At 41.6% G+C, this 26,620-nt stretch overlaps 1 protein-coding gene across 1 annotated transcript; it reads left to right on the top strand.

Moving 5' to 3' along the window:
• Positions 1-6,969: 6,969 nt before the first annotated feature.
• Positions 6,970-26,161, top strand: LOC131237594 (uncharacterized). The gene is made up of 6 exons (XM_058235453.1): positions 6,970-7,477; positions 7,575-7,786; positions 23,861-24,149; positions 24,486-24,571; positions 25,002-25,093; positions 25,252-26,161. The coding sequence occupies exons 1-6, from the start codon at positions 7,235-7,237 to the stop codon at positions 25,497-25,499; spliced, it is 1,170 nt and encodes a 389-aa protein (XP_058091436.1). The 5' UTR covers positions 6,970-7,234; the 3' UTR covers positions 25,500-26,161.
• Positions 26,162-26,620: the final 459 nt, after the last annotated feature.

The raw sequence follows: 26,620 nt of genomic DNA on the forward strand, positions 1-26,620 counted from the left end.
CGATAATTGGCCCCATCAAATCAATTCCATGAATCACAGTTGATCAGCGGTGAGTTTAAACATTTTATTTTTCTATTAAAACGATAAAGATGCACGTCACCTACTTTGAATTGACCAAAATCTCTCCATTAAGCTGCCTAGTTAGGTGGGCACGTGGGATGCACGTGGAGAGATAAAATTCCTCGGACCACTCAATGCGCCACGTGGATCAGCGTAAGTCCCGCTTTAAGAGGTGGGTTCACCATGGACGGTCCTCTTTTTCAAGTAAAAGATGATCCTAACCGTTTAGAAACGGAGTTGGATTGGATGGACCATTACATGATTTTATGTGTCAATGTCGGATGGCTAGGATTGTTCTTGGTAGCTCATACATTGCATATAACCTAATGATAGTGGAACCTGACTCTTGAACGGTTGTGATCATCCATATCAACGTGCAAACTAGCTGACGACAGATTCATTTTATTAGTCAGCGGACTACCCAGGAAATATAAGAGTGGCCCATCATTTCAATCAAATGAGGGAATTTGGTAGAAAATTAATTGGCCTAAGTTTTCAAGCTAATGAAAATAATTTGGTTAAAAAAAGAAAAGAGTAGAGATTTGCAAGGATTTGGGGTGTTATTAGGGCTGTTCACGAGTCAAGCTAGCTCGAAAAGCTCGCTCGACTCGGCCTGAGTCAGCTCGGATCAACTCGGCTTGAATGGCTAATTCAAGCCCAGCCAAGCTAATTATTTGAAGCTCGAGTTGAGTTCAAGCCAAGTTCGATTAGAGGGCATTTCAACTCGGCTAGACTCGAACTCGAGCTCGATTAAATATTTTATATATATATATATATATATATATATATATATATATATAAGTTTTAAGTTTAAACTTAAAAATAAAAAAATAAATAACAAACCCTAGAGTTTCTACCCGACCGCACGCACCCCCTTCCCTTTCCCTTTCTTCTCTTTCTCTACCCACTGCCAGCCGCACGCCAGCCCCGACCATCACCACCAGTTTTCATTTAGCTCCACAATAATATGATTTCAATCTTTTGAGATCTACTTCTTAGGCGAGAAACTCAAGAAATTTGAGATGAGTTCTTCTCATATTTGTTAGAGCTTCAAGGAAATCCAATGATCTGATTGGCTAGAGCTCTTTACTTGGATTCCTGATCTGTGTTCTGCTCTGTTTCTTTTCTAGTACTTGGATTTCTGCTGGTGGAAGAAGATCAAGAACAAATCGATTCTTACAGTTTTCCTCATTCGATTTGAAGCTTTGTTTGGTTTTTTCATCGAGTTTTGCTTTGATTCTCTTAAGATTTTTGAAATTTTCATTAATGGAGGAGGATCAAGAACAAAATCCATTACTCTTTCACCCAACAAGCTCGAGCTCGACTCAAGGTAAACTCAACTCGAGTCAAACCACTAGCTCGACTCGAACTCGACATGACAGCTTTGGCAAACAAGCCAAGCTTCAATGTTGAGCTCAAGGCCAAGCTCGAACTCGAGCTCGAACTCGAGTACATCATGGACAAGCCCTCGATGCCTACCTCTAGGTGTCATTGTCTGAATTAATAATAGCTGGTGGCATCCTCGGAATTTGGTGAGTCTTTCTAATCTTCCAATGGCCTAGGCATAATTAGAAACGTTGATCTGATGGGCCTCAAATAAATAATAATTGGATGTTGAAACATGAAACTCTTTTATGATAATCAAATGAGAGAATTTGGTAGAAAATTAATTGGCCCTAAGTTTTCAAGCTAATGAGAATAATTTGGTTAAAAAAAGAAAAGAGTAGAGATTTGCAAGGATTTGGGGTGTCATTGTCTGAATTAATAATAGCTGGTGGCATCCTTGGAATTTGGTAAGTCTTTCTAATCTTCCAATGGCCTAGGCATAATTAGAACTGTTGATCTGATGGGCCTCAAATGAATAATAATTGGATGTTGAAACATGAAACTCTTTTATGATAATCAAATGAGGGAATTTGGTAGAAAATTAGTTGGCCCTAAGTTTTCAAGCTAATGAGAATAATTTGGTTAAAAAAAGAAAAGAGTAGAGATTTGCAAGGATTTGGGGTGTCATTGTCTGAATTAATAATAGCTGGTGGCATCCTTGGAATTTGGTAATTTTTTCTACTCTTCCAATGGCCTAGGCATAATCAGAACCGTTGATCTAATGGGCCTCAAATAAATAATAATTGGATGTTGAAACATGAAACTCTTTTATGATAATTAAGCTGTTATTTATATAATTGGTAATTTAATTTTTTTTAAAAGAATCAAATGTAAAGAAATTGGATGTCACTTCATAAGAGAAAACACTTAATTAAATCTCAATGTCAAATCCCAATTTACAAACTCAAAATTGCCTATATAAGGAGGCTCTAAAAGAATATCATTTCTATTTTTTCAATACAAAGCTTGGCTGGATTGACATCATCACACCGACTCAAAGAAAATGGTGAGATGGATGTTTATCTCAATAGGTGTGTATAACCCATAGGCGAGCCTTGGCTTGGATTTTGAACTGGTCTGGCTGCACCTACCGGCCCAGCCAAGCCTATTTAAAATATTTATTTTGCATAGCTCAGGTTGGGCCTAGTCCCAGTCCCCATTGACCCCTCTTTGGAAAAGCTCTGTGGCATTGATATATGTGTTTTATCAATGTTGTTCATTCATTTTGTCAAATCATTTAAAACATGAGTTTAAAATTGAAGTAGATCTAAAGCTCAAGTGGACCACTGAGTGGGAATTGAACATTGACTATTGAAACCTTCTTGACACCTCAAAACTTTTATTGCATTCAAGTTTATATGACTTCTTTAATATGTTGGACGACATAAGAATAGAGTGGGGATTGGACACCTAGTGTTGGAGATTTTTAGAGGCTGCAGTAATTTTGAGTCAAACCAATATTTATAATTTTTTCCTTAATCCATGTTTATGACTTTATAAACAACTTGGACGGCAAATAAATATTGAAGTAAGCCCCATTTAGGTTTCAATAATGGATGTCATTATCCCCACTGCTTTCTCTAATGCAGTCCACTTATCTTTGGATTTGCTTCATTTTTGAACTCATGCCCTAAAATAATTTCACAAAATGATTTTGGGGCATGAATAAAACACATACAAGGTAATGAGGTCACAAAGCTTGTACAACACCTACCTCAGCAACGAGGGGTTACAGCTGAATGGGAGTCGTTAATCTAAGTAGATTGTGTTCGAACCCATTCAACCTTTAAGTGTTGGTAATATAAGTAGATTGTGTTCGAACTCATTCAACCTTTAAGTCTCTGGCTAAATTTGTGTAGAAGCTGACCATAATGTATATGTTTATCCATGGTGTTCATCTTTCTCTCTCTCTCTCTTTTTTTTTTTGAAAAAATCATGTTAAGATATGGCCCAAAAATGATTTAGATCCAAGGCTTAAGTGGGCTACACTAAATAGCATACTTGGTTGCATTAAATGCTCATTAAATGCACAAAATATTAAATACAATGGTTATATCTAGTGTGGTCTATTAAAATGTTGAGTCTGATTCATTTTTGAACCCATATCTTAACATGATATGGGAAAAGGGATGAACAGCGTAAGTAAACATATACATTAAGGTGGCCCCACATAAATTTGGTAGGATGCTTAAAGGTCCGATTAAGGCCAGACACAATCTGCTTCCGTCCTTGATACTCTACATTATCCATCATTTTCTCTACGTTTATTTCGAGCTGTCGTGTACATGAAATGTGCATTCAAGCCACTAAAATAAGAATTTTCCGTACCGTTCCTTGTTACAACAAAACGTGATCTTCACCGTTGATTCTTGTCCTTGTTATGCATTGTTTATAACGAAAATGGGTCCACTTTAAAGTCTATCAGTTAGACAGTTAGAACTACCGCTTAAAAATATGCTGAAGTGAAATCGGTCGAATGATGTTTAGAGGTACACTCGCCTCACGTGGGAGAACACGTGCGAATGTGATGTCGGACGTGTTACTATATACAAATGGCCTCATGTTTGGTCATTCAGATCTATGATCTTATGGGCCCTACTGTGGGTGAGAGATTCCTAAAAAAATCTACCAAAGCAGAGGATCCGTTAATTGATCAACGGCCCACAAAAGATGGGTGGTTGAGAATAAAATACAGCAACGACCCTAGAAAATTTCCAATATGTTGATGGTTAGGATCTTCCAATCTGGAATAATTTTGGATCACCCCCATCTGCAGTGGGCCCATAAAATCAACCGTCTGGATCAATGGACGATGTGAAACGCTTGTACAAAATGGGTAAATTAGGACAGTATTTATGTTGTGATATTTAATCTTCATTAAATAGATGACCTGAATGGGCTGTGGAGGACAGGGCGAAGATTAGGTGCGGCACACATCACCTAGGCGGTGCCGGAAACGGATTGGCTACTCCCCCTGCCACCAGCCAATGGCTGATGGTAGGTGCTCCGTGGGCCCCACTATGATGTATGTGTTTCACCCATGCCGTCCATATATTTTTATAGATCATTTTAGGGTACGAGACAAAAAGTGAGGTATATCCCAATCTCAAGTGGACCGCATTACATGAAACAGTGTTGAATGAAAGTTGACCATTAAAAACTTTTTGGGGTCCATAAAAGTTTTGGATCAAGATGATCTTTGTTTTTTCCCTTTATCTATGTCAGTATGACCTGATCAACAGATTGTATGTCAAATGAACAGTACAGTGGGCCTTATGACGATTTTAATGTTGCATATCCAATCTGTTGTTTTCCTATGGTGTGGTCCACTTGAGATTTATATACCTATAACTTTTGGGTTCAAGCCATAAAATGATATGTTAAAAATGGATGAAACACATACGTCATGGTGGGGCCGACAGAGCACTGACCACCGGCCTGCGGGCTTTGGAAGGGGAGTAGCCAATCACCCTTACCTTGGGGCCGACCTTGAATCCACACCGTCCATCCGTTTTTCCATATCAGCATGAGCGCAAAAATGAAACAGATCCAAATCTAAGGTGGAACATACCATACAAAACAGTAGTGATTGAATGCTCCACCATTAAAAAAATTCCTATTTCACAGTGTAATGTTTCCAGAATGTTTGTTAGCCATCCAACCTGTTGATAAGGTCGCAGAAACCTGGATGAAGGGAAAAGGGCAAATGTCAGTTTGATACAAAGCTTTTGTGGCCCACAAAAAGTACTTAATGGTCAATCACCACTCCTTCCTATGGTATGGTCCCGTTGATATCTGAATCTGTTTCATTTTTGGGTTCGTAACCTAAAATAATCTGGAAAAACAGATGGACGGCGTGGATATAGAATACATACATCAGGTGGGCCCCACTGTAAGGGCCGCACCTAATCCGCTCCCGAGGAGATCATCAGTGGCCACACGTGTTAAAATGAATTTGCCATTGGTCCGAATTGTCTGTGTATCTTTTGCCCACGTTGTGATCAGATCAGCCTGATTTTTTGAGACATGGAATCTAAACGGTACGGATTGGCTGATTAACGGCTCCCATATCCCAAGCATGTCCCGCGTAACCACGTGCGAGTGTACTTTCTGTGGAACGGAAATTTTCTTTTTTTGAGAGGGCGCTTTAAAACTGAGGTGGGTACAGTGAATGCACTGAGTAAACTCAGTTGGGCCCACCTTGAATGTATGTTATCTATCCACACCATCCATCCGTTTTCACATATAATTTAAGGGGTTGAGCTCAAATTTGAAGCATATCCAAAGATCAAATGGATCATATCACTGGAAACAGTGGGGATAATGATTTCCACCCTAGAAACCTTTCTAGGCCCCACAGTGATGTTTATTTGTCATCCAACCTGTTCATAAGATCATAAAGACATGGATGAAGGGAAAACATAAATATAAGCTTGATCCAAAACTTCCGTGGCTCTAAAGAAATTTTCAATGGTAGATGTTCAATTTTCAATGGTGTGGACTATTTGAACGTTAGATATGGCTAATTCTTGGGCTCAGTTCTAAAATTATCTAGTAAAATGGATGGACAGAGTAGATAAAATACATAAATTACGATAGACCTCCTAATGTTTACTTAGGGCCTATTTGGCCGGGTAGATGGGATGGGATTGGATAGGATTAGAGTGGAGTAACGATAGCTGCTTCAGTGGATTAGTGCAAGATGCATGGGATTGCTATATCCGGTCTGTTTGGCACGCCTGGCCAATGCTGGGATTAAACCTTCCAATCTCTTTCAATCCCTCGAACCAAACACGGGCCGAGGCAATTTTGAAGGGATTAGGGTGGATTGGATGGGATTTAAAGGGAATGATGGTGATGTCAGTGGATTGTCTTAAGATCCATGGGATTGTTATATCCCGGGATCAAGATCCCGTCTCTGTGTGGCACGCCTCCCAATCCCGGGATCTATCTTCCAATCCCTTCCACTCCATCCAATCTACCCGGCCAAACAGGCCCTCAGTGAGTTACTCACGACGCAATCCGCTCCCTTTCTGAATCACCACTCGCACGATACTTGTACGGTCACCTATAGGAATGTGGTCGACCGTCCAGCAGCCGGACGGTCAGGATCGCAGGGACGTTGACTCCTTGTAGCCCGATAACGATCAGGCGCGACTGGCATGAGAAAGGTGGCTAGTAGCCAGCAAACGAATTCCTACTCTTCCATGCTTGCCAACGTCGTACTTTGAGTGCAAGATCAGGGACGTTCAGTTATCTGGACCCATCAAACGGCCCACATTAGAAGAAAAAAATGGACCGTTAAAAGTTCCGTCAATCAAAATTCAACGTACACTTCTAATGGGAACATCTTCATTTTCGGGCCACAGTATATACCATGCTCGCCCCACCTGATGAACGGTGCCAACTCGTACGCACATATGCGCCGACACGTGTGGCCAGACTAGCCATTCAAAAGGCTAGTCGCGCGAGTAGCCATATCACTCCTCCGTTTCATTTATTTGACTCCTCAGCTGACAGCTTACCCGTCTTCCTGCCTTCTGCCACCCCTCACGCTCTCAGAAGCAAATCCATCTCGAGTGCATCATTCACCGGCACCCCTAATCTCGCGCCACCTGTCAAATCTGACGGCTGATATTAAAACCCCTCTCAACATCTTCCCGTTGCATTTATCTGACCTTCCTCTTCTTCCCCTCCTCTGCTCACTCCTGCTTCGAGTTCTCCATTTTCCTGAAATCGTAATTTCTGCGAAAATCCAGGGTTCTTTCAGCTCTAGGATTTTTGAGAGATGCTAGGGACAGGATTACAATTCGCCCGTGGAGACGACCGATTTTACAATCCAGCCAAAGCCCGTCGGAATAATCGCACTCAGCAGCTGCAAAGATCCAAGGGCAAGACTGTAATTTCCGACAACCCGGAGCCCCAAACCCGACCTGTGTCGGAAGACCTACCGACGAGAGCTCCTTCCAGCAACCTCGATCGGTTCTTGGAGTCAACGACGCCGTCTGTCCCAGCACAGTATCTCTCTAAGGTTTCAAGTGGCACTTTAGTAATTCTGTTTGGCTTTTTCGAAAATTTCGTTTGGTTTTTGTTTGCTGTTCTGATTTTTGGGTGTTGGGGTTTGGTAGACGAGAATGCGGGGATGGAGGACGTGTGATGTCGAATTCCATCCGTACTTCACGCTCGGTGATCTTTGGGAGTCGTTTAAGGAGTGGAGTGCATATGGGGCTGGCGTCCCACTGCTGTTGAACGGCAGCGATTGCGTCATTCAGTACTACGTGCCCTATCTGTCGGGCATACAGATATACGGTCAATCTGCAGGGCGGGACGTCAAGATGAGGTAATCTATATGTACTACATTCGGGTTTTGGTCTTTTGATTTTGTTTTGTGGATTATTTCGTATTTCAATCTTCTTAGTACTTTTTCAAGCATAAAATGCTTGTAGAATGCTTGTCTCTTGAAATGGGCAGTGTTGTTGAAGCTGGTCTCAGTTAATGAGAAAATGGGAGTAGTTGTGATTGGTGAGTTTAAGTAGGCCAGCCATAATCTGGATCATTCATGTTGTATGCCTCACTTTGGATTACTTTGCCAAGAACATTCATTCTCTGGGACCCACTGGATTACTGATTGCCACAGTGATGCGATGATCCTAACTTTCTCATCGAAGATCTGCAAATGGGTGGATAATAAAATGCGTGACAGTATTGCATTCAACGAGCATAACTCTGTAGGATGGCATTATGTCTGAAATTGTGGGTGATACAACTGGCTGCACCGAATTATTCCTTTGGATAATGGGCCGGCATGCCAAAATGCGATCATAGAATCATTCCCCTCGTTTATTTTATATTTTGTTATGGGAAAGTAATGGCCTTGGGTCATGAATCTTTGTAATTATCGTTTGTTTCCTTTTCAGATGATAAATTTTTTGGAGTATCACTGGCAAAGCGCTTAAATGATATCTATTAGAAAGAAAGAAATGCGCTTAAATAGTCATTCCACCCAGTAATCATGGCATGCTCATGTGGCATTTTTCAATAGACACTGTTTGGAAAATGTGGAAAGCTCATTGTGCATTATGTGGAGTGGACAACCTCTAACAAACCTGCCTAAAAATAGCAAGTGAGCTTGTTTCTTCTAATAGTAGAAATGATCACGATGGCCATTTGGGCGAATAGCCAATCCCCATGATTTGGTTTTAGCAACATCAAACACATCCTTAGGTTGCTATTCATATGTTCTTCAAATCACCTAATGATCCATGAGCTATTAAAGAATGTATAAATGTGGAAAGCACATTGGGTGGAGTGGACTATCTCTAACAATCCAGCTTGAAATAGAAAGTGAGCTTGTTTCTTCCAAGGGCCTTTTTGATTCTTAGAAAGCATAGGAAAGGAATTAATGTTTTTTGGAAGCCTTATTTTTAGGAAACTGTGGTAAAGGAGACATCGTTTTCCTTGTTTGTTTTTCCTCAAGTTTATAGGATCTATTTTCAAATTTGTTGTTAGGCAAAACCAAAAATATTCTTGGGAAAAATTTCTCTGTAGTCATTGGCATGTGCCAGATTAGCACGTGGCACATATGGGATGCTTGAAGATGGACAATGTATATGTGGCATACACATATGTAGGTGCTTGATGCTGAATTGTGCTACACATGGCACAAGTGAGGTGCTTCAAGCTGTATGGTGGCACATGTTGCATTAGACATGCATTGACACAAATGACACAAGTGGGCGCTTGAAGCTAGATGGCAAAACTTGTGCACGTTGGTACCATTGGCACATGTGGTATATTTAGAAAGTTTGAAGATGGATGATGGCACATTTGGCACATTGGTATATTTGGAAAGATTGAAGATGGATGATGGCACATTTGGCACGTTGGTATATTTGGAAAGATTGAAGATGGATGATGGCACATTTGGTACATTGGTGTATATGGGGATTGGGTTGCTTTGTAAATGTGTAGCGCAAGAGAAGATGGCTGGTGGCACATGTGGCACATTAGCACATGTTGGGCACAAGAGAAGATGACAGGTGGCACATTTGGCACATTAGCACATACGAGATTCTTTGCACGTGGGGTGCAAAAGAAGATGGATGGTGACACATGTGGTATAGTGGCATGTGTGGGGTTAGGGGAATAACAAAAGATGAATAATGGCTCATCTGGCACATGTGGCACATGTGAAACGATTGAAGGTGGATGGTGGCACGTTTGCGTTCAACGTTAAGAAACCCATTTTCCTTTCATTGTAGGAAAATGCCTTACGGGTGGAGGTGGGAAAATAAATTTGTTTATTTTTCAACAAAGAGAGGAAAATGATGTTTTTCCACAAATTCTACAAAGAAAGGCTTGACAAACAATGGAAAGTTATTTCAAAAGAAACGAAGTTTCATTTCTTTTCCTTTCCTTTCCATTCCATGAATCCAAACAGGCCCTAATAGTAAAAGTGAGCAGAATGGCTATTTGGGCGGATAGTCAATCTTCATGATTGGGATCAGGGGTTGTTTAGATTGGGGGCTAGATATTTCAATTACTAGGTGTTGAAACACTCGTATGTTGCGACTGCTAGCAATTATGATTTCTTTGTTTGGATAACACTCTTAATGTATTATGATTCTTAGAAATTCTAATGTTTACTTATGTTTAGTTGGCTTATAAAGTGGAACTCACAATTGCTCTTTTTTTTCCTTCCCTCAAGAAACTTCCAAATTGTAAGAACAAGTGTAGCCCATGTGTTTATATTGGTCAGTCCACATGTTTATTGGTTGGCCCATCTTATGTCATGTCCATTTAATCTAGTTAGATGGCATGATGGACCCATCAGATTTGTTGTTTGAATTGATGAACCATGGACCTGGATGATCCAACATCCATAGGCCCTGGATTTGTACAAGTGAGGCCCATTGTTCAGGATCTAGAACAACAATCATATTGGCTCCACAATGGGTGGACCATCTCGTAAAAGTCCAAGCTACAAGAGTCCTAACCCTTCGATTAAATGGTCTAAAAATTGATGGTCAATGAAAAATGTACAACAACAAACTCACTCAATGAGTAGAAACCAAAATTGGATGGACGGTTTTCATTCCCCGAAACACCCCCCCCCCCCAATCGAATCAACGGTCTGGATCACCTAAATGTAGGCCCAGCTTGCACAAGCTCTAGGCCCTGGGTTAGAGTACCTATTTCAACAACCAAGTGTACATGAATCAGAGGATGGGATTGTTCATCCAATTTGATTTTGGTACTGTAACGTAGCTAATGACCTTGTAGAAGCAAAAGACTATACGTGGGGTCAACTAGGTTGTGTGTATGACATCCAACATGTATTGCAAGATCTCCACACCATGATAGCGGAATGCCCCCAAAATCAGGCTGATCCAATCATCACATTGGCCACCACATGAATTTCAAGTTTTTTTTTTTTTTTTTTGGTTTTGTTTTCGGTTGTTTTCTATGGTGTGGTCCGCATAATGCTTTTGTAGTCTTGATTTTTGAGAAATCCCATCATTATGGAGGGGCTTAAATAACGTGTAGATTGGATGGCCTCTAGACAATACAGTGGGTCCCACCTAAGATAAAAATGAACAACCGTCCAAGAACCTCCAACTTGACATGGTGGTCCACATGATAGTTTGATGGGCCTGATTTTTGGGCCCCCCAACATTTATAGTAGGGCTCACATAGTGCACACGTTAGATGCCATATGCAAAACCCAGTGTGCCCTAAGTCAAGCATGTGCATAATAAGCTTGTTATACAAGGACTTGTACACAACCCACCTTATTTCCAGCAAGGAAATAGGATTTGGGAGATAATATTACACTAGAGATTTGAGGAGCCCTAGTGGGTATTAGAGTGAAGAAAACCATCATATATATATATATATATAAAGATAAAATCGTAATCTTCTTAGAAATCAAAATTGCCGCATATCAGGGTATTGCAATTACCAATGGTCATTTAAATGCCCAATTATTTCAATTCCCCTCATCTCCAAACAAAGGGATTGGTAGGATAGTGGGTATTTCGATTCCCATATTCACATACCCACAATCCGATCAACAACTTAGCAGCATATTACATGCACATCCTTAGGCTGAGCAAAATGGTCATTTGGGTCAATAGCCAATCAGCATGGTTGGGATTTAGTAACATCCAAACACATCCTTTGGCCATTATTCATTCATTCTTCGCATGACCTAGTGATTCATGAGCTGTTAATCCCCTCCCTCCCCCCCCCCCCCGCCAATTTATTTCAATTCCCTTCATCTCCAAACAAAGGGATTGGTAGGACAGTGGGTATTTCGATTCACATATGCACAATCCAAACAACACCTTAGTAGCATCCATGCACATCCTTCTGAGCATAATGGCCATTTGGGTGAATGGCCTACCAGCATGGTTGGGATAGTACCATCCAAACACATCCTTTGGCCATTATTCATTCATTCTTCGCATGACCTAGTGATTCATGAGCTGTTAATCCCGGCCCACCCCCCCCCTCCCCACACACACACACAATTTAAAAGGGGGTTGAAAGTGGGTTGAAAGTGTCTGCCTTACGGGTTTCCAAATTTCTTTTTTCTTTTTTGGTTTTTCTAATTTCTACTTTAGAAAGGACATTACAGGTTGCTTGGGATACAGGGAAGTTTAATCATATTTATTATGTAGACATTTGAAGGCTAGTTTATGTGTTCTTTATTAGAGAAATGCTAGCCTCTCTAGCACCTCTCAGTAGGCCTTGTTCCAACCTAGGAAGTGTGGATGTTTGAGTGGTGCTTTAGTAGTTCATCATGGAGATGACCCTATGCACAAATCAGGCTCATCCAGCCATCAGGCTGGCTACCCCTGCATTAAAATAATGGACGACTTAGAAAATCTTTCTAATTGTCCACATTCAATGCGCATGTGCGTCCTACCTGATGAGTGACCATCCTGATCTTTGCATGTTTTCATCTTTGTGATAGGAGCCACCTTATGCACTATTTGGATGCCCTACACGCCTGCCAGGTTGGCATGTGTGCTGTTGTAAAGGTGCATGTGAGGCAAGCAAACCTCTTTGTATTACGAGTATAGATATGAATATCGGTATCGTATTGGCTGAGACGATACGCGATATGGGGTTGTATTGGCCCGATATGAAAAAATTGACATGTACACGGGACGTATCGGCATCAATACGAGGTCGATCTTGGCTGATACGTTGCTAAAAATCCAATTTTGATTTTTGTTTTCAAAATTTCACTCAGCTCCTTTTTTTTTTTTCATTTAAACTATGGAAAAAGCTTAAAAACTCATTTTAGGTTAGATCTAGAATTATTTTGGGATCAAAACAAATGATTTGAATGGGATACGACAAATTGAAGCGAAGTGAACCATTATGTGAAAAATTGGAAAGAAGCGTAAACCTTCACTTACCTGTCCAAAATACAAAAAAAAATAAAAAAATAAAAAAAATGAATGATTCTTGAATATCTTAATCTTCTCTCTCTCTCTCTCTCTTTTTTTCCTTAATTTTTTTGCTTTTTTTTTTTTCTTGACAGATGCGAGCCGATATTGTCCAATACGGACTGATATCGATACGCGATGCCCGTATCATATCGTTTTTTTTTTTGCTAGGCTGACACGCTCCCCAATACTGATAATTAGAACCATGATTATGAGAATTAGGGTCCCGGGTTGATATAAAAGGTATTCATGTGGGAGGTGGAAGGAGTTTTTGGTTTTGTTTTGTTTTTTTTTCCTCTCTATTGCTTGTTGAGTTTTGTGCTCCAAGCTCTAGTTTTCATGGTTTTGAAAGAGAATAATTGCAGTGCTCTTGATATTTTGTTTGTCGGTAACTGTTTGCAGGTCAGTGACCACTATTATTCCTTTGTTGCTGTAAATCTCTATTCAAACTTTTCTGTTGCCTCTCGGTGTGTTTTTACTTCTAGGCATTTTCTCTCTTTCAAGTTTTGGATTGCATCACCTTACCATTTGCTCTAGCCGATTCTAATTTGTTTTAGTCTCAGTAGATATTTAAAAATTGTAGTTTTGCATAGTGCAATGATTGGGCCAAGAATACAACTTTTCTATGTAAGAGAGGATGATCAAGTTTATTTCTGATCTTTGAGGGATAGGACCGTCCCAAAGAGTCCCAAAGAGTGCTTTTTGAGGATAATAAAATGTATCCATATTCAACCAAGAAAATTGGGAGATGATAAAGGATGATTATTTACATATAGTTTTTGGGGAATTTCGAGGAATTTAATTCTAAAAAAGTAAGAAATTTTATGGAGGACACATCAATGTAGAAGTGAATGCAACATTCGTTACTCTTAGGACCTGTTTGGATTTGCGTATAAGGGTGTATTGTATTGTATCCTGCTACCGTTCATGTATACGTTCGACTATTTTCAAAATACATCCAAATCAAGATGCTAGTAACCAATGTTTGAATAGGAGGTATTGTTCGGGCAAGTATACAATTTCTTGTACAGATCAATGTTTGGAAACGACATATAAGGACTGGGCATTGTATATACATATAAATATTGATAGCACGTGTAGGGTCTGGCTATTTTTAAGTTCTCATACATTGTATCCCAGGCAGGGCCCACTGTCATGTTTGTGATTAATCCTATTCGTCCATCATGTTCTGATTGGTGAATCCTGACCGTCCATCCATGGCCACCAAGTTTGATTGACGTGTTTAACGGTATGGATGTCATCTAAAATGGCACAGAGTCCTACAAGAGGGGGCGTTTTGGCGTTAGATTAGGAGTAGTATTTCTCGGTGGTCTTCCACCATGATGCAACGGAAGGATGGATTTGGGATTTGGAAGGGGGCGAGGTAATGGAGGCGATGAAGTTGGTTATGATGGCCCGCTGTGATGGTTTGAACTTGTCGTACCAGATGAGATTAAGGGAGATGGGACCAGAGAGAAGTTGGCCATGGTGGTATTGGAAGAGAAGAGGCTGATCTTGGGCCAAGGACGCGAGCTTCCTTGCAACATAGGCCGAATGGAAGAGAAAGATTAGAGATAGCAACTACAAAGCAAGGAAAACAAGGCGATTTGGCCTGATTGTTGATGCCATTGAATCAAATAGGAGAAGCTTTTAGAGAGATATAGAAAGATGCAGTTGGGGATATAGAATGAGATGGTGAAAGATGGCAAGTGATGGCCAAACGCTCTTCTTTTTAGATCTATTTGAAAACTATAGGTAAACACGTCTCGTGAAAATACAACGCATTAAAGACGTTGCACTGCATGATGCAGTGGCGTCTTCTTTTACTCTACCGCCTTTCGAAATTTTTGGTATTTTATTGTATTTGCACGCGTGTGTACGTTCGGACGCCAGCTCCTATCCAAACACGGTATATTGTAAAAACCCACCCTTAATACAATACAATACGATACAATACGCAAATCCAAACAGGCCCTTATTCTATAAGAGTATTGAGTTCAAAGAGTTTAGCACAAGTAGCCTTACTGATGGTCTCTTAAAATTATTTTCAAGTCTTTGAATCAAGATCAAGTGCACTTGTTAATTTGACTTGCCATGGCTCATTCGTAAAAGGGATCCGCAATTTGATCTTTGTAGCTTACAAGTGTTTGGACACAGGGAATAGGGAGAGAAGATTGGACATTCTTTATTAAATGGACATGGAAAAAGCATGTGCCATGTTCATTTTGAGTTTTGTATTGAAGGCAAGATAATGGATGTATGCATGATTAATGTTTTTCTGTTGATGATGATCTACCAATGGATTCGTGAAAAGCTCTGGGTTAATTCTACAAAGAGTTCCTCGTCCCATATCTAGCTAGTTCATTGGAAGGGCTTTTGACAGAATGTTATTTAAAGTTGAAGGATTTGGTCTGATTTAAGCTTTATTGTAGGTGATCAAAATTTTACCTCTTATGTTCAATTTGTCTGCTAGACAGTCATTTGTTATGGGGATCCTTTTGGATCTTGGATGTTCGATACATTTTGGTCAAAATTTTACCTCTTACCTCCAATTTATTGAATAGATGGAGACATTTACTTTTTTATGGAGAACCTTTCAATCTAGGGGTCTTAGATGCATTTTGAGATGCTTCAAAGTGGCATCTGGTTAGAGTGAATTTGGTAAGAGGTTGGTATTTGGGGATGAAGTGGAGTTTATTTGAAAATAAATAAGCTTTCTAGCCTATCTTGGCATTTGCCTTGAGAAAAAAAGAAAAAAAGAAGGAAAAAAAAGGGGTCTATATTTCCTTTTGTTGGGCTTGGGGATTCCATTCAAGTCTCTTTACTATGGTTCTAAATATTGCCAGTCGCCTTTGTCTCACTGGTTTTGGTTGAGACTGGGACAAGTCACCAGATTGAAACAGGGACTAAAACGATTGAAATAGGGCAAGTTGTTCCACTTTCGGTCTCCAAGCAAGCCGCACTCTCAAATGTTATTTAAAACCATAATCTTTGTAATGCAAGGGCATTTTCACACTGGGCTCGAGTGGGGTCGCTTATGGGATGCAGGGGCACACTCGGAGTGGGTGACCCATGTGATTTGGGGCCCACAGGAGAGGTTTTGTGTTTGAGACTCCTCACCGGGGGTGATTAATGTGCATTTTACACGGGGCTCGAGCGGGATAGCCCGTAGGATGCAGGGACACACTCGGGGTGGGCGGCCCACGTGATTTGGGCCCACGAAGGGGGTTCAGCCGAGGTCCTAAACCCATGAGATGTGGGGCCTGGGCTATGAGATAAAGGGATTGATTCGCCATACTCTAACAGTTCGAACTTTTAGAGCAAGTAGTTAATTGTCCTGCATCACTTTGCCTTTGGGATTTTGAAATAGAGAAGGGTCAATAGTTGGCAGCCATGAAGAGGAAATATTTATCACTAAGAGAGGAACTGGATATTTGGATCAGGATCATTAAATCAACTGCCTCTGGTATACGCATCCTTTTTTTAGTGCTTTATTCTGAGAAACATGATGGATATATATGGTAATGAAAAACAATTTTTTGTTGTGGGAGTGACAATAAGGAGCTTAATTGCAGGAACCTTCTGTCACGCCCCAAATCCGGAAATCGGATTCACAGGAATCCTGATTGTCGAACCCGGTGCCGACAGCCTCCGTAGTACCCCATTCTTGGCCCCTAGCATACATATGCCAAGTTCCGATCCTGGGATCCTACAAGGAGAGTTTTCCAATGTACATTTGTCTCATAAGAAACATAACCACAAGTATACCCAAATCATAAAGGCAACATCATCATCACATATCCACTAATATAATCATTTTAATATAATGTTGAAAGGGAAATACATATATATCGAAATCAAAGCTCCAGAGGATCGCTGCACATTCCAAGCTAAACGCTGCTGCAACCTAACGCCACCTGCACGCATCTATCGTGAATAAGCTTAGAGGGTGGTGAAGTGTGTGCACAAGATAAGTGTCAAGTATACCATAAAACCCATAAATCATACATCATCGGAATAAGCGGAAATACTGATAAGATCATGAATCATACGATATCAGAGTAAGCGAAAATATACTGGTAAGTCCATGAGTGCTATCAGCCGTACAAAGGCTATGCGATGCAAAACATAATAAGACAATAACAAATACTGAGGATGCAATGCAATATACAAATCCTGACGAGTCACGATTACCATCAACCTCATCTAGGCCATATAAAAGCAAAAAAATATAGTAATCTAAGATGCTAAGTACTGCAGATGCAATGTAATATGCGGTGCGAATGAAATGACCATGCTGGAATGTGGAGTCGGGATGATAGTACGTAGTATCGCAGGCTACGGGGTCCACCACAAGGGACTTCTATCCAAACCAGTCTCATACTTAAATTTGGATAGTCTGACTCAATGTGGTAAACTCCTGATCTCAGGTTAGTCGCGCGCCCAACTGAAATCCTGGCCATGCGATGGTACATGTAACAAATAGTTACGCACCACTAGCCCGAGTGGATAGTGAATGAATGAATGAATGGATATGGAATTCCTGCTCAATAAGTCCACGTATCAGTATAGTTACTCTCTGGAAAAATCACCGGGGTCTATTACACTCGACACCGACTGCTTCCTCCCTAGCTGCACAGCCCAGCGAGTGAATAGACCTCACTATCTGCCTGACCAGTAGTCTGCCAATACCTACCCGGCTCGTCGATAGCGGACCCATTTACGAGTTGGTCATACTCAGCCTAGCTTATAGCCCCCCTCACTCGGGCGGATAAGGCCACACCCCCTCCCAACTGACCACGACATAGTGGGAGATGCGGCCTACTGGTATTCGGCACTCGGGCGCTCATGTTCCACTCGGTCTAGACGTTGGGGTTACTCCTGGCCTCGGAGGTTCTGGGATTTTCACCCAAGGACATTTTAAGTGCCCACAGTGCTAGAACCAAGCATTTCCGGTGTCCCATCTAGCCATCCACGATGTGTCTGTGGAGGCCACGGGCCTGATGTCGCTAAGGCGTATAATGATCAAGTCACATATATGCGAGATGCATGAGTCACACTATCCAGTCATGCAGTAATTCTGCACGTATGGCGCGATAAGTGGGCACTCCGTCTCATAAGGAGTCCCGTAAATAGTCTGCCCAATGGCATATGCTATGATCAAACATTTCTCGTATTAGGCATACATATGATGCGTATGGGCATGAATCATGGAGTTATACTAAGCATTTTATATGGTGATGAACTATCCTCACAACGAAGATGGGCCTTGATGGCCTACACACAACAAGTATGGGCCTATTAATGGGCCCTAGGGAGAGTTATAATGCGGACATTTAACCAACATTATTCTTACAATGTGGACGTCAAACCAACATTGCTCTCAAGGCATGGCCCACCACAGATGTTATTACATAACTCATGGTGGAATCACATTACAATGGGCCCCAACCCATGGGCTCCAAATACATCACAATGGGCCTCAACCCATGGGCCCTATACACATCACAGTGGGTCTCAACCCACGGGCCTTTATACATCACAATGGGTCTCAACCCTTGGGCCCTAATACATCATAATGGGCCTCAACCCATGGGCCCTAGAATACATGAAAATGGGCCTAATCACATGGTCCTCATATATGTCAAGGTGGCCTCAACAATGGGCCTCATACACATAACGGTGGGCCTCAATAACGGGCCCTCATACACATCAAGGTGGGCCTCAATAACAAGCCTTCATACACATCAAGGTGGGCCTCAATAACGGGCCCTCATGCATATCAAGGTGGGCCTCAATAACGGGCCTTGAATACATCACAATGGGCCTCAACTCACGGGCCCTTATTCGTCACAATGGGCCTCAACCCATGGGCCCTAGTACATCACAATGGGCCTTGCCAAATGGTTGGACAGTTTGGATACAACACATGCATCACGGTGGGTCCCATAAGGATGGACATCATAGATGAAGTACATACCTCATGGTGGAGTCCACACTAATGGAAGGTGTGGATTACAAAACATACATTAGTGGTCCCATGTGGGGCCCACCATAACATCTATCTACCATCCAATCTATTTAATAAGGTCACGTAGATCAAAAATAACTAATAAATAAATATTATATTTAACAAGACTTGTGGAACCAGGGAGGTTCCAAGGGCAGATGTTCAATCCTCCCCTGCCTTTAGCTGTGTGGTCCACTTGATAGGCAGATCTGCCTCATTAGTCTCAAGCCTTAAGGCTAGCCCACCATCAGGATGGACGGTTTGGATGGATCCCATACATCAAAGACGGGGTCCACTGACCGTCCAGCAGCCCATGCCTGGAGGGCATGTACAAAACACGTACACAGTGGGTTTCCACCATCCGTGGACGGTGTGGTGTATAACACATACATTCACGTGGTTCCAACCGTCCACAGCCTGTGGACGGTATGAGTAAAACACATGCATCATTGTGGGTCCCACGTGGGGCCCACCATAATGACTATTTGCAATCCAACCGGTTGATAAGGTCACACGTGCCTGGATGAAAAGGAAAAACAAATTTTGTATTGGCCCAAAACTTCTGTGAACCCAAAAACGGGTTTCAATGGCAGGCCTTAAATCATCACTGTTTCGTATGATGTGGGCCACCTGAGCTTCGGATTGGGCCGGTTTTTGGAGGGGGCCCACCTCAGGAGGTGGCCCCACCAAATGAACGGTTGGATGATGAACAAACATCATGGTGAGGCCCATGGCTGGGGCCGTGGGTCCCTGCCCGTTTCACGCTAACACCAGCAGCGGTCTGCTGCTGATGCAGCAGCAGTAGCTGCCTTATATATATATTATTATTATTTTTTTGTTGGAAAACCTGTTTTTCGGGGGTTTTTCATATGTGGGGCCCGCATCAGGCGAATCCACCCCGCCCATTGCTTCCCATGGCCCGAGACGGACCAAACAAGCCCAATATTGAATGGGTTTTCGGAGTGTAGAAACCTCAAAGTGTATTTTAACGGTAGGAAATGTTGTTTTCCATGCTATGGCCCGCCAGAAGATCGGATTGGCCTCATTTTTCATCTCAACGCCTAAAATGGTCTGAGGAAAGGGATGGGCGGCGTGGATTGGACTTATACATCAAGGTAGGGCCTATACAAATGGCCCACCCAAATAGCCTTAAACCAAGGCTAATATATATATATATATATATATATATATATATATATATATATATATATATATATATATATATATATATATATATATATAGTTTCCTTTTTAAGTCCAGCGTCCAGGGACACTGGACGGTTTGCCCTACACGTTCATTTAAGGTGGGCCCCACTAGGGACATGGGCCACCACAAGAAAGGGTTGGATGGTGTGGTAATACATGCATCAAAGTGGGGTCCATCCAAGTGGGCCACACAACCATATCATCACACAAAAATAAATGAAAAAATAGAGAGAGAGAGAGAGAGAAAGAGAGACACGTGATGATGGAGGGACCCCGGCACTATGGGCCCTCCCTCGCATGATCTATAACATACATCAAGTGGGTCCCATTTCAAATGGGCCCACTGATCAAAATCAACGGTGGAGATCCTTTCTCCACCGAAATAGAAGGTCTAGATGACCCCTTTTTAAGCTAGAAAATAAACATCATGATGGGGTCCATGGAGAATGGCTCCATCATGGAATGATCATGAAGATCAAGGTGGGCCATCGGCCACATCTTAGGGTCCAAAGTGAGATCCATACCATCAATCGGTAGGCCTCACTTGGCCCATTACAAAAACATGAAAACTAGCCTATAGAAGGACCTACCGATCGATCCTCTCGGTCCGTTGGAACGCCGGTCTCCTTGTGTTCCTCTTTGATGGTGGAAGATGAGAAATTGATGGTTAGGATGAAGGTTTTTGGGATGGGAAGGTGGGCCACCAAAATCACTTTTCTCTCCATGGAAAGCTTGGACATGAGCTCATTTTGGTGCTTGGAAAAATGTGTTGGAGAGAGAGAGAGAGAGAGAGAGAGAGAGAGAGAGAGAGGGTTATTGTAAGAGGAGTGATGGTTGATGGATGTGAGGTGATGGTGTACTTGACTAGCATGGGTGTGTAAGAGAGAGGGTGGGAAAGAGTTGACTTTGGGGTTGCTTGACTTGAGGAGAAAGAAAGCATTAATTGATTGATTGATGGGACATGTTGTAGAGATTCTCTTGGGATTGCAAATGCACGACATTTTCTTCGAATTGAACGCCGGCCCATATCTCCCTACCAGCGTATCGGATCGGTATGCAAGACGCGGCGTTAGAATCGCTGCGACGGTGCGGTCGCAATGATACAAGTCTCGGTTTAAGCCGACTCAAATCTACAGGATACGACTCAGGATTGTGCGCAAACATCGATCATAAGTCGCAGGTTACCGGACTTTGACGGGAAGGATCGTGGAAGCCTATGGAACAGTATGGGCTAGGATACGGGTCTTACACCTTCAACCAAGAGTGCTTCTGCTTCTGCTTTGAGGTCCTTCTCCTGCTCCTGAACTTGCTGACATTTTGAAGCAGATACTTGCTCCTGCGTCGAAACTCGTGCTTTGTGTAATTAAACGTTAGCCGGCATAGTGTGGATAAGAGGGCATGGATTTAGGACTTGTAGCTATCTTTTGTTTTAGGTTTTTCATGAGAGTTCTTTCATCAATGGAACTACCTTTGGCTAGGGCAATGCTGCACAACGTTCCTTCCCATGGTTCTGCAAACATGTTTGTCATACATAAAAGGACGGGGAATCAATGTGCTATCTATTCATTCATTACCCTAGATCTAGGTGGATTTGAAGCTGCTTTCTTAAGCTCTTTGGGATCTTGTGCCTTTTTGGGTATCTGTGTATTCATTATAAATGCTAGATAGTCTGAATCTCCTTAGAAAGCCTTCTGTAGGTAGAAATTGTTTTCTCACCTTCCTCATTATAGCTTAGTTACAAGGTTAAGCTCTTTGAAAGTCAATAGACAATATAGGCCTGATGGTGATTTGTACAATGCAGGCTATCAGGCTATGGCCAGAGTCAGCCCATGACGACAAGTTTAGTAATGTGTGTAAAGTAAGATGCAACCATTTCAATAGTAACTAAGGAGGAACTAGTGCATGAGTTGGCTCATATTCATACCTTGATATGGATAGCATCACACCCAAGGTATTCCATAACGGTAATGGTGGCTGTAATGGCCACCACCGTTACTGTTACAATACGGGCTATAACAGCCATTGCAGCCTCCCTTCTTCTGCTTCTTCTTCTTTATTTATTTATTTATTTTATTTAAATCTAAAGAAATCTGTATTGACCCCGTAATGGCTGTTACGGGACATTTTGTTTTCCACAACGATCGTTATGACCCCATAGCACGTAACGGTTGCCCCCATTGCTGTTATGTAACAGACGTTATGGCACACCACGATCACACCACCACCTTTGAGCATCACACTCACATCCCTATTTGTAGGATTTTTCTTTTAAGCAAATACTATTGTATTAGGTTTGTTATTTTTAAATTGTATTCTTGTTATAATAAACTCCACTGGGTAGCAACGGACCAGCGGATCCCAAGCCGGGGAAACAATGGTTGATGTTAAGTGGTCAACCTTTGCCAAGCAAATCATGAGAATTCTTGTTTTCTTAGCCAAACAAAACCAAAAAGTTGCCACAAGACAGATGATGGTGATTGTCATAGTAAGCCTTATTGTAAACACTTTGTAAACATTAAGGGCCTGTTTGGGCGGCAATGGAAAACCATTCCGACACATTTTCTACTGATAGGCATGGCAGGGGTGTCACCACCTGTTGGGAAAGTTGATTTGTGGTTCAGATGGACCCTTCTAATTGTGGCCCACCTGATCAATGGATGGATCAGATCTTTCAGAGAGTGGATGGTCATATGATGGCATAGCTAATGAAAGTTTGGATCCTGCACGTCTGAGATGCCACTAGCACATGAGTGGGCTGTAGGTAAATCACTGCCTCCCCAAATGATTTTTGTTTTTTCCCCCAAAACAGTGCAAGAGCTATTTTTCAGACGCTGTTAGTCCATTTGGCAGAAATGATAAAAAATAATAAATGGGTGTCACTCAAATAGGCTGTAAGAGTTGTTGGTTTTTTTTTTTTTTTGTTTTTTTGTTGTGTTAAATTTATGTTTCCAGAAGACAAAGATAGTTGTCTAATCAACTTAAAATTAATGGAATGGGTTTAATGTTTCAAGGAAAATCATAAACTAGATGTAAGAGTGGCATTTCCAAAAATCTGTCTTTATCTTTCAAAATTAAAAAAAGGAGGAGGAGGAGGAGGAGGAGGAGGCCAATGCACGGTGATCTGGACCAACCTGCTGCTAGACCAGCTGCTAGACCATACCACAAAAATCTCCACAATGGGACAATTCCGCAAAAATCTCCACAATGGGACAATTCTAACATGTCTTATATGGTCCGCAAATAGATGGTTATGGTTAGATGCAGCACGGGCTCAAGTTCTCGATTGGAAGAGGGATCTTCTGATGTGTGAGGTTTTCAGAGTGTAATGCATCCACAATGACCCCATCAGATAAATGGTCGTCAAGGTCACCAAACTAAGGTCCAACTTATACAGACTGGGGATCTGAGTAAACTGTACATTGCCTCAGGTCAAAGATCATACGATGCCATCAATTTCTGATTCCTCTGGTGTCGTAGGGATTTAATTTCTGTCTGATAATCTGCCTTTTTTCTTTTCATTGCACGTCTTTGAGCTTATAATTTCTAATTAGTGTCTGGAAACCATCAGTTACAGTGTACTAAATTGCTCCCAAGAAATAAAAAAGGCTTTTGCATGCTTTCTGCAATTTGAACGGACTTGTGATTCTTCGCAATTTTGAAGCATTAAAGAATTCAGGAAATCCTTGTTAGGATTTTGATATCCTGTTTATCAACTGGACTGCTTTCCTAGTGGGGATAGGCGAGCTGGCGAGGACAGCGATGGTGACTACTGCAGGGATTCAAGCAGTGATGGAAGCAGCGATTGTGAGCTTGAAAGGGGCTTGAAAGATTCAAGAGAGCAGTGGAATCGTTACCATCCAGCACATGTGGCTACAGAAATGGGCAGATTGTCTTTGAGAGAGAAACATGCTGCTTCTCAAGAAGGCTTTTCCAGTGATGATGGTGAAGTTGCAATCTCTCAAGGTCGCCTGCTTTTTGAGTTTCTTGAACAGGATCCTCTTTACAGCCGTGAACCTTTAGCAGACAAGGCAAGTTCTTTTCTATGCTATCTGATATCTGTGTGCTGTAATTGGCTGCTAGGATACCCTCTTATTTCTTCTGATGCAGTCTTATTTAACAGATTTTGGATCTTTCATCTCGATTTCCTGAGTTAAAAACACTAAGAAGTTGTGATTTGCTGTCACCCAGTTGGATGCAATCTCTCAAGGTCGCCCGCTTTTTGAGTTTCTTGAACAGGATCCTCCTTACAGCCGTGAACCTTTAGCAGACAAGGCAAGTTCTTTTCTATGCTATCTGATATCTGTGTGCTGTAATTGGCTGCTAGGATACCCTCTTATTTCTTCTGATGCAGTCTTATTTAACAGATTTTGGATCTTTCATCTCGATTTCCTGAGTTAAAAACACTAAGAAGTTGTGATTTGCTGTCACCCAGTTGGATGTCTGTGGCATGGTAAGAGACACTCACGTAATGTTCATACCAATCTTGTACTTAGTTTCCAACATTTAGCCTGTGTTTGGATGCAGTACTGAGTTGTATTGCAATAATTATTTCATTACTCAAACATCCAAATTAGCTGAACCCAGTTGGTTGGGATAAGGCTTAGATAATGATGAGAAACTTGAAACAACCAAAATTTAATCACTTTTTATATTCATATTGAGGGACCATCTCAAACACCAACCATGTTGCTTTCAAGTCAGGGCTTGAAAGGAATGTTATTCTTTTTGTGTGTGTGCCCGTCTGAGAATTGAGCAATTTGAATGTAACTACAATTTGGTAATTCCTTCTCTAGCAAACTAGTAATGTAATTCAAGTCAAAAGTGCATCTAAACACGACACTAGATGTCAATAATTTGTTAATTGAATATATTTGTTGCAGGTATCCAATATACAGGATACCAACAGGACCAACACTAAAAGATTTGGATGCTTGTTTTTTGACATACCATTCTCTTTCTACACCTACCCAAGGTAACTATTAACTTGTATAGTTGTTCTCTCAGCAGCCCCTGCCCCCGCCCCCCCACCACTTTCTCACATCTATTGTTGCTCTCTCTCTCTCTCTCTCTCTCTCTCTCTCTCTCTCTCTCTCTCATACAGCTTTCTACTTGCTGCTGAACTGCTTGCAGGTGCTAGCAGTGCTGAGGGTCCTGTTGTCACCCAACCCCATGGGGTGGATGGCGTTCCGAACATCTCTCTCCCTGTCTTTGGCTTAGCATCCTACAAGTTCAAGGGTTCCTTGTGGACCCTGAACGGAGGACATGAGTGGCAACAGGCAAACTTACTGTTGCAGGCTGCAGACAACTTGGTAAGACTCCTTCAGGTTGATCACCCAGACTTCCAGTTCTTTACTGCACACAGCTTGTCCTCGAGGTGAGAAAGCTAGAGAGCGGTTTTTGACATGAATGTTCTCATTCCTCCTCTCTTTTTGTGCACAAAGGGGCACCCAAATCATGGCTCCGTCACTGCATGCACCAACTAGTAGTTACCATGTTCCAGGCCACGTCTGGCAGGCTTCTAGTGTGTATTGAGTTTGTGTTTCTTGCTGTTGATGGAAGAAATGGCATGGTACAAAAAGAAAAATAACGAAAAGAAGAAGAGAGAATAAGAAAACTGAAGAAAGTAAGGCAAAAAAAAGGGAGATGAAAAAGTGACTGAAGAAATGGAAGCCAAAATGATGATGAGAAGATAAAAATAAAGATCCTGATACTAGGGGTGATCTAGGTTGGATAGAGGTGATATCTAAAGGTGGTTGAATCAGTTTCTTCTCGCATTTTTGCGTCTGGCATGGATGTTGTTTGTGTACCTTGAGATAACATAGGTTTTTAATTTCTTTTTCCATTTTCCAATATGAGACGATAGCTGTATGCTAATGTTATACTCAGTCTTAAACTTAGAAGGGGATTTTGGTATATTTATGTGAGGCTAACCCATCTGACATCGGAAGCTATGTTGGAGTAGGCATGAAAAAATATGTAAGAACTTGCTATCTTATAGATTAGTTATATAAATTATGTGAGTGTAGGTAATTCTGAGTTCTTTCTTTTCTCCTGCGCTTGCTTATGAAGTTCCTGCTATCTATTGAGGTCCAAGTTTCAAGCATAGTCCAAAATGGGTATGTATCGCCCAAAACATACTGGTATTATCTATGAACAATAGGACTGTATCGGCTTGAAACTGTGTAATACAACCCCGTATTGGTGGTGAATGATGCTATTTGCCAAAATCGATTTTTAAACTATGTGATCTGCTTTCTTGATGGGTCCTTTCAGGGGGAGTTTCTCTATATATAACGCGAACAGCAATTGGCCAATTTTACTCTTGCAATTGGTCATGCTGAGGGCATAAACTTTTGCTAGATGGTACGTTTGTAGCTCTTCAACTGAGGCTATTTTTTCTCCTCGCAGTTCTTTCATTCTGAGTAGCCTGTTGTCTTCTTCTCTTTGGGTGGAGCCTTGAGCAACTGCAGTATTAGAGCGGTTGTGCAACAGAGTTGTG

Source organism: Magnolia sinica, chromosome 2 (assembly GCF_029962835.1).
Source record: "Magnolia sinica isolate HGM2019 chromosome 2, MsV1, whole genome shotgun sequence".
Classification (NCBI taxonomy): Eukaryota; Viridiplantae; Streptophyta; class Magnoliopsida; order Magnoliales; family Magnoliaceae; genus Magnolia; species Magnolia sinica.